General features: G+C 40.6%; 1 protein-coding gene across 1 annotated transcript; it reads left to right on the forward strand.

The window, feature by feature from the left end:
• The first annotated feature begins 495 nt into the window (after positions 1 to 495).
• LOC147727766 (E3 SUMO-protein ligase KIAA1586-like) lies at positions 496 to 2,892 on the forward strand. Its single transcript, XM_086963680.1, has one exon. The coding sequence runs from the start codon at positions 496 to 498 to the stop codon at positions 2,890 to 2,892; it is 2,397 nt and encodes a 798-aa protein (XP_086819806.1).
• Positions 2,893 to 9,295: the final 6,403 nt, after the last annotated feature.

Here is a 9,295-nt window from a genome sequence, read left to right on the forward strand (position 1 = left end):
GAATGACCCCCATGCAAACATCTCTAGAAGTCATTAAGCTTGCTTGCTATGCACTGTATGGGGGCTGGTCTAACAAAACTTGCCAGGGCTGCTTTGGGTTCCCATTCTGGCCTTGAGTGTCAATAAATGAATACTTTTTGTGAATCAGTGTGTAACTAACTTTGCACACTTCCACCTTACCCTGCTTTAGTTGTCATACTACAGGAAGCCAAAGCTTAAAAGGGAGGCAAACTTTAAAGACTTTGTGCCTCTTTTCAGTGAGTGCTGCAGGGCAGGCAGGCGTATGAATTGGAAAAGGTCTGAATTTGGGTGGGCAAAGTAAGATCCATTTGGATTATACTTGTAGTCAGTTGTAGATGGTAATATATGTGCAGATGCAGAAATTTCTTTGGAGCAAACTGCAAAAAAAAATGATTGTGCATGTAATTACTTAGATGAATTGACATCACACTTCGCACATGTCTAGCATGTTTTATTTCACTTTGCTTCCCTAGAATGTCACACAGTGGGCAGAAGAAGATTTCAAGCTACTTCACAAAATTTAAGCCCAAAGATGATGGGGAGCCTACTAATAAAGTACCTAAAAAAGACCATGTACTTCCGGTGGATGAAGGGAACAACACAGAAGATGAAGTGCGAGAGAAGGCACTAGATGAGAGGGACACCACTACTAGCAGCAGTGTTATCACACCTACAGAAGAAAAGACACAAGATAGTCCTCTCCGAGATGACCAGCATCATGCTGTGGAGATTGCTACTGAGACAGAGGAAACTCCAAGCACTAGCAAACAATTTGACACGTTATCGCTGAAACCACATTCAGACACAGTTTTTAGGAAAGGCATTCTTCCTAAAGGTTGGAAACATGATCAAAAGATGTATTTCCAACGCAAGCATCCGTGGTTAATTGTTAAAGGCCCTAACCTTGGCTGTTCTGTGTGTCGCCAAGTCCGTGATCTTGGTGCTGAGAAATCCAGGGGAATGAAATTGTCCAAAGAATGGACTGACTCTACTGTGAAGGCATATGGCACAAATCCACGACAACAGCAAAAATCATTGAGAAAAAAGATTGGAGAACATGCACAAAGCAAGGCTCATGTTGCAACTTTAAAAATCTTAGAAAATGCAAAAAAAGATTCTTTATTGCAAGTAACTGCAAAAGCTCAATCTTCACAAATGTCATCAACATCCAGAATATTCCGTGTAGCTTATAAGGAAGCAAAGCGGAACAGGCCAGCGTATGGTTTTGAAACCGAGATAGACTGCCACCAGTTAAATGGAGTGGATATGGGTCGAATTTTGCACTCCAATGTAGCTTGCTCAAACATACAACGCCACATATCCTCAGAAATGAAGAGGAAGATATTCGCTCAAATTATTGAACTTTCCCCAAAAATAAGTATTTTACTAGATGAAGGCACTGCGCTAAATAGGAAAAGTTCTTTAATTGTGTACATGCGAATGCAGCTACCTGGCATGGACTCCCCAGCTAATATTTTTGTTGACCTCATTGAGCTGAGTGATTTGTCAGCTGACGGCATAGTAAGCAGTTTACTGTCTGCTCTAAAAAAAGATCCTATTAATATAAGTGAGGACTTTCTCTCCAAATGCCTGGTTTCAGTTGCCTGCGATGGAGCTTCAGTGATGTTTGGCCGTCACAGTGGTGTTGTAAAGAGGTTGCAAGAAAAAATCTCTCCCAATATTGTAGCCTGGCACTGCTCAGCACATCGCCTGGAACTTGCCGTTCATGATGTCATGAAAGATATTGGCGCAACAAATCACTTCAAAAACTTACTCGACAAGCTATATTCTCTGTTTGCCACATCTGTTAAAAACCGTTTGGAGCTAAAGGAGTGTGCAGAAGTTCTTGACATTCAGCTTTGCAGAATAGGTAGAGTGTTAGATACACGTTGGGTTGCATCAAGCTTTAGAACAGTAGAGGCTGTTTGGAATGCTTATCCTGCTCTCTACAAGCATTTTAATAGTGCAGCTGTTGATGCTTCCCGTGACAGTTCCAATCGAAATATGTACACAGGCCTAGGAAGGCGATTATCATCTATCCAGTTTGTTGCTAATCTTGGCCTCATGTATGATGCTCTTCAGGAGTTATCAGAGTTATCACTCGAGTTACAGAAACGTGATTCTACACTCATTGATGCCCATCGGGCTATTTGTCGGCAAATAGCAGTGTTTGAGGCAATGGTAGACAGGCAAGGGAAGCATTTCTCACAGTGTAAAAAGGCAATGGAAGAAAATATATTCCAGGGTGTGATGCTGCACAAAGGAAAGACCACTGACAAAATCATTGAACAGGGACAGTTTTTTCGTAGCCTTGCAGAAAATCTGAGAAATCGTTTGTTGTCTACAGGCGGTACTAATTCTGCTGACAAAAAGGCTGACTATGATACACTGATTAACGAAGTGAAAGTTTTATACAAACAGTACTGGCCTGATGAGCTACCTGTTCTTTATGGTGAAAGTGACATTGAGTCTCTGTGTAAAAGATTCAACATTGCCAGCCGAGAAACCATACGTGCGTACAGGGAGTATAAAGAATCTGGAGGAAAAGAAATTAAAAGGCAGTTCAAGGAGCTTTTGATGGCCTTGCACACTATTGCTATCAGTACTGCAGAATGTGAGCGGGGCTTTTCTCAAATGAATCTTATTTGCACATCTACAAGAGCATCATTGCTGACTGAAACAATATCTTCTTTAATGTTTTTAAATCTTGTTGGTCCACCATTTAAGAGATTCAATCCAATCCCCTATGTTCAATCATGGCTTGCAAAAGGACGGAGAGCAGCTGATGACACTAGGAGTAAAGCAAGGAAAGAGGAGGACTTGGAATGCACAAGTGATTTAGACTGTGTGTGGGCTTCTCTAGAAAAATAGATGCTAGCCAGCCCCAGTCCAACTGAAAAATGGGTCATTGCAATGTTTTAAAAAAGTTAGGCTTTACTGGACTTTTGGGGAAATGTAATTGTTGTGCACTTTATATAGGTTATTTATTTGCATTGATTGACAGTGTTAATTTATTTAATATTTTATTATATTTGTCTCTTGGTTTGGATGTTATATTTATTATATTTTATATAATTTATTTTGTTTTTATAATACTTACCTTGCTTTTTCATTTTAGAACATATTTATTTGTATTTATATGTTTTATGTTACATTATTTTGTCTTTATATGTTTAGATTTTGTATGGCACTGACTATGGCCATTTTGCACTAATAGCTATGACTTACTTGCAATACTGTGAAATTCAAACTGCCTCGTCATTACCTATTCCTTTGGCCTAGGTAGCTCTAGGTCCTTTTGGTGGAGATTACATTTTTCCGAGCTTATTGGTAAGATACAAATCTTTAATTAAAAAGTCATATTTGGAATATATGCCTCTTTTCTAATCTGTTGTGTATGTGTGATACAGAACTGCATAGTTCCATATTTTATTTAACTAATCTGTGTCTAATAAATGCACATATAGGACTAAGTTATAGTAACAAGCCCACTTGGTAATCCTCTTGTTTTCAATTGTTTCTCTAATAAAATACTCTACTGTACTGAAGAACCACATACCCCTTCGGCCACTGGAAGTGCCATGATGACTGACTAATTCAAGTACATTGCATGATGTTATTCACTTTCTCTGTTTAGAGTGTTTTAACAACATTTTGGTTTATTTTGGCACATAAGCTATGTAAAAGTTGTACTGTACCTTAGAACTCATAGACTGTTAAAAATGGCATACCCTACCCCAGAATTGTCCTTTCACCAAATCAGCACATACTGCACTGAAACTGTCCCTTTTCAATGCATTAGTGATTTTAGCTTATTTAGTCCAAAATTGTGCTTTAAATGCACTTTTGAGTTACTCTTTTTCAAAATGTTCACAGGGCAAGGGAACCTCCTATCAAAACCTTACTATGAGGAAGGCTCCCTTGCTGAAATTCGGATCAGCCAGATATATATTACCTCTGACTTTTAGCAGTGCCAGTTGAAAATGTGGGTGGAGCTAATAAAGTAAGTGGGCGGAGCCAGTGGGCGGAGCCAGAGAAAAGTAGGTGTGGCCTCTGACAAACATTTGAGCACCTGCACTTCACATTTTACAAATTAAGCACTGCATTGTACTATATTATCCATCAATGAATTTTCCCAAACAGAGAACCATGATGAGCCAAAGCAGGAGAGTAAGTACACCTAAGAAAATCCAAAATTCAATCCATGGTGAAATCAGATATGTTTCTTTTAGTTGGTGAAAACGTTCAATTACTTTGTCTTTGAAAGTTTTTGCTAGAGGCGTTTCTTCATGCTCGCTTGGATCTTCAGAGAAGTCGTCGAAATTGGTGAAGTAGCCAGATGCAGTTCTGTCAGTTGTTGGAATTTTTTCCGGATTTTCATTTGCTTTTGCATTTTTCATTCTTTCATTAGCATAGTCAGAGGCTACATCATTGTAGACTGGTGTTTGTTGAGGAACTGTTGTAATTTGGGTTTCAAGAGGCACTAGTTCCATGGCATTATTGCATAATCCTTTGTTATTCACTGCAGGTTTATCAAATGTGATTAGTCTCTCAGTATGAGCCTCTTGGATTGTAGCAAATTTCGGTATTCTGCTATTTCTTGGGAGTCCACTTGGCCTACTACTTATTATTGGCCACATGATTGTGGTTTTACCAGGTCCATGGATACAACTCTGTTCTCCCTTTTACCAGCAAGGGGCGGTAGTACAACTGATCTTGTTCCGCTGATAGCTAAGACAGGCACTGCTTTTCTGTAAGAAGGCCCAAATTCCTTCTTTACCTCGATCTTTTCTCTGACCAGATCCCCAATCTTTGGAATCCAGACAGGTCTTGCTGTGACAGGTGGTTTTTCTTCAGTGGCTGTCGGCTGTTGTTTCAACTTTATGTTACTCAGGTTTTTTCTTGTTTCATTTAAATCCTGTAAAACAGCCAAATGATCTTTGATATCAAAGAATTTTTCTTCTACCACTGAAGTATGACTATCAAGATCCTGAATAAGCATTCTAGTTCCGAACAATAGTTCGTATGGAGTGAGACCTTTTAGAGAATTTCTTGGCAGATTATTAAGACTACGTTGGACACTTGTTAAATGTTTGACCCACCCATCACCCGAACCTAATACCCTCGCCGTTATAGATTGCTTTATGTCCTGTTTTTTTCTTTCCACAACCGCATTTCCCTCAGGATGGAAGGGAGAAGAGTACCGCAATGCGATGCCCATGCTGTTCATGGCCTCTTTGTAAGCTCGAGAGCTAAGCGCAGGACCCTGATCAGAATGTAGCATGCCAATTGCGTATGTGCTGATAAAGACTCGCAAATCTTTTATAACAGTTCTGGCGTCAGCCGAGTGCTGGGGCCACATTTTTAAGTGAATTAGGTCTTTATTAATTATGGGACGCATTTCTCCGACTGGATTTCTGCGCTATAGATAGCCTGATGCTATCTAATAGTGGTATCTGGGCTACAGGCTGGTCCGGTTCACAACTGCGATCTCTGTTGCAGTCCTCATCATTTTTTGCAAATTTGTAGATATCTACACTCATTCCCGACCACGAGTACTCTGATTGTAGTTCCATCAGAGATTTCAGGATCTCTTGGTGCCTCAGACCCAACCCCATATGTGCTTCTTGTAACAAGAAGATTCTCCGGTTCGTGTTTGGAATTACTCAATCCCCCACTCCAGGGATTCGAGCAAACGTAACGGAGTTTGCATCAATTATGTATGTATTACTGAGTGGATAATTGAGAGGTAATGCTGCATAATCGCCTTTTAATGAGGCTTTTACTGCCAGCATGGTTTCTCCATCTATTTGTTTTTCTGAACGCTTTTCAGTGGCTACGGGAGCCGGTTGAACCGCTTCCGCTGTGGATGTGTTAGCCAATGAATTCCCTGCAACGTGAACGCCATCACGTCGATGACTCAGTAAGTGTATCACGTGAGTCTTTTTTAGTTCTTTCTTTAAAAGAACTACTTGTTCCCAAAGCGTTTTATGCTTTATTGTGGCTCCTGTGTCATCTTTGTAACCGTTTTTGATCCATGTCTGCATGTCACGGTTGTATGATTTGACGCAGAAATACGAATGACACACTATTAGTGTGGGGAATTCGCGATCGGCATTTTCAAGCGCCATCTTTAAAGATCTTATTTCAGCTCGCTGAGCTGAAAATTTCCTGAGTGATTCAGTTTTGGTAATCATTGGTTTGAATTTACCAGAGCGCCAGCGACCTTTAACAACCGCGCACGCTGCATTGTAGGATTTCTTCTCTACATCGTAGTGTTGTGCGAATCTGTCAATATCGATGACGCAGGTGTATTGTTCTACAGGCAGAATTTCAGCTGGCAGAGGATATTCTCGTTCATATTCTAGATCATCTAGTTTTTTCAGTTTCGGGTCAAAATAGTATTTCACGTCTACCGCAGCAAAATAATTTTCCCATTCTATCCATTTTGGATCTAAGACCATTTTAATCAGATTATGTGGACTTGTTAATGCCTCAAAGGCTGGTTCTGATGAGAAAACAGCTATTCTTCTGCCTTGTGCTAGGGCTCTTTCTTTTGCTACAGCAGTTTGAACCGCAGTCAGATTTCTGTAGAGCTGAATTTCATTTCAGCTTCAGTGTACAAATGTGATTTGTAAGCTATAGGTACCGTTTCTCCCTCATTAGAGGTCAGGTATGTGAATCCGCATCTTCCTGGGATGACTCGGATTAATCAATTAATTAATTAATTAATTGTGGGTATGTAATGCGCTAGAATCGACTCCCGAAGGAGTATCTCTGCGCAGTAGACCGCCGGGGAACCCGTCCTGGCTTTCCCTGTGAGATGGTCCCTACTGGGTATCTCCAAGGTGAAACCAGGCATCCCCGGCATATTTGGAGGGCCGTTGTGGAGATGAGGCAAGCTAATGCCCAGAGTTGCCGAGTGTGATCCCTGGTTAGAGTAGGCACCGAGGTGAGAATTATCGAGTCCGCTGACCCTGGTCCAGGACCCTGCCGGGTCGGAAATTGAACCCTGGACCCGGGCCGCCCTCTGCTCCCGGGTCTGCCGCCTCTAACCAGTGAGCCACACCACTCCACTACAAGATTGCATATGTTTTTGCGAGTTTGTAATTTTGTTTTAGCTAACATGTCTGTTTGCAATGATCTCAAAACTTCTGTGTGTTCTTGAGTCCAAATATTTGATTTGAAATCAGGTTTTATTAATTCGTAGAGAGGTTTAACCCTCTCTGCATAATTTAGAATATATGTTCTTCCAAAATTCAGGAAAACCTAGTATTGATTGTAAATTCTTCAGCCTTTTAGGTGCTTGGAGTACTGCACATTTCTCTAAGAAATTGTCTGCTAGGCTTTTGCCTTCACTTGATAATTCATATCCTAAAAATAGGACAGTTAGATGGGCAATTCGTGACTTTTTGAAGTTGAATTTGTAACCCTCTGACGCAAACCCAAGTATTATGGTGTTCACCCTTTTTAAATGAGTCTCCAGGTCATCATCTGTGAGATAGATGTCATTGACATATGATAATCCTCCTCCAATGACAATCTACTCCTTCCAGCCAGGTTCAATCTGAAAACCAAAGGTGGCAAAACCCTAAATTACCTGGCCACCAAAGCCTGGAACCGCATGCCCAAAAACCTGAGGTCCCAAACCCAAGAAAAACACTTCAGGAAATTACTAAAAACCTGGATCTTTAACCTGCCCGATGACTACACAATGGCAGCCATCTAATTCTTCAGCCTTCATGTAGTAAGTTGACATCCTACCAGGAACTCAGCGCCAAGATGCTCCTTCCGGAGCGAACGTTGCGCCCTATAAATACCCCTACAAATTACAAATTACAAATAATGCCTCATCATCATATATTTGTAGTAACTCTGTTACCCTTGCTGAGAATAATCCTGGGCTATTCTTGAATCCCTGTGGGAGTCGGCAAACTTGTTTTTGCGATCCCATTATTGAGAAAGAGGTAAAATACCTGCTTTCAGGTGCAATGTTCTGACAGAAGAATCCATTAGAGATATCTAATGTTGTTTTATATTTTTTGCGCACAATGTTATTCATTACTGCTGCACTATGTGAGTTTTGTACTGCAAATGTTTTACTACAGGAGTTAAGGTGTCTGTAGTCCAAAACTAGACGATATGAATTGTCTGGCTTGGAGACAGGAAACAAAGGATTGTTCATTTGAGAGATACATGTTTCGATCACCCCTTGATATTCAAGTTGATGTAATATCTCACTGACTTGCTTTTTAGCTTCTTGTTTAACTGGGTACTGCCTTTGTGCAGTGGGTTGATTTTTTTACTGGATTTTGTGGTGAGGTGAATACTCATCCCATCCTACATGATTTTTGTATAAAGCAGGAGCTTGGGCCACTGCCCATTTTCTTGCCAATGTGTATTTTTTATGAATCGGATTATGATTTGAGAAGGCAGGCATAATCATGTCTTCGCCATGAGGGCACTCCCTGACAAACTCTGGTGGCCAGTCGTTCTCAGCTAACAGGATGTCATAGCCTTTAGAAAGTTTTTCCCAAAAGAGACCTTTTATTTTCCTAGTTTTATCTCCCTCTATACGTAATGTTATTTCATATAGTTTATGGGGCACCCTAACTCGTGTGTCTGCAGTTTCCACCTGAATGTATTCATTCGTGTCCACTGTCTCCAGAAGATTCATCAGGATCTTGCGAGCTATGGTCACTTCTGCTGCGCTATCTAGCATTGTCTGTGCTCACTCTCCGTTTTTCAGTTGTGTCCTCAGAATTCTCGGCATGTTTAATTTTAATACTTGCTACCTTCTTTCTGGGAAATTGTAATTTTTTACTTTGATGAGCAGGTTCCTTGTCTTTGGACTTGACCTGCTCTTCTCTGTGTTCTGGCCGTCCTCTTCCTTCTGATTTCTGTGAGGAAGATCGAGAAAGATTGAGTGAGAAGGATCGAGAGGGACGTGTATCAACATCTAGATATCTGTCAGGTTTTCTTATTTTATCCCTATCTCTAAGGTTATATCTTTTTTCAGAGGGCTCCCTTTGGGGAGACTTGTCTTCTCGGCCTGAAGATCTGTCTCTCCAATGAGGAGACCTTCCTCTGGACTGGAAATATTTTTCCCTGGGAGTGGATTGTTTATTACCATCCCAGCTCTTTTTTGGAGTTCTTAAATTATTTTTAATAAAGGTTTTTTCAGGATTTTCAGTCAGTTGGGGTTTTACCGGTTTCCCACCCAAACTATCTCTTCCTAGCTCTTCATAGGATTTTTCTATGAATCTGACAAGTT

Source organism: Lissotriton vulgaris, chromosome 3_1 (genome assembly GCF_964263255.1).
Source record: "Lissotriton vulgaris chromosome 3_1, aLisVul1.2, whole genome shotgun sequence".
Taxonomy (NCBI): domain Eukaryota; kingdom Metazoa; phylum Chordata; class Amphibia; order Caudata; family Salamandridae; genus Lissotriton; species Lissotriton vulgaris.

What these genes read in the sequence shown, in the direction of transcription:
- LOC147727766 (XM_086963680.1), top strand. Translation starts at nt 496, where the DNA reads ATGTCACACAGTGGGCAGAAGAAGATTTCAAGCTACTTCACAAAATTT.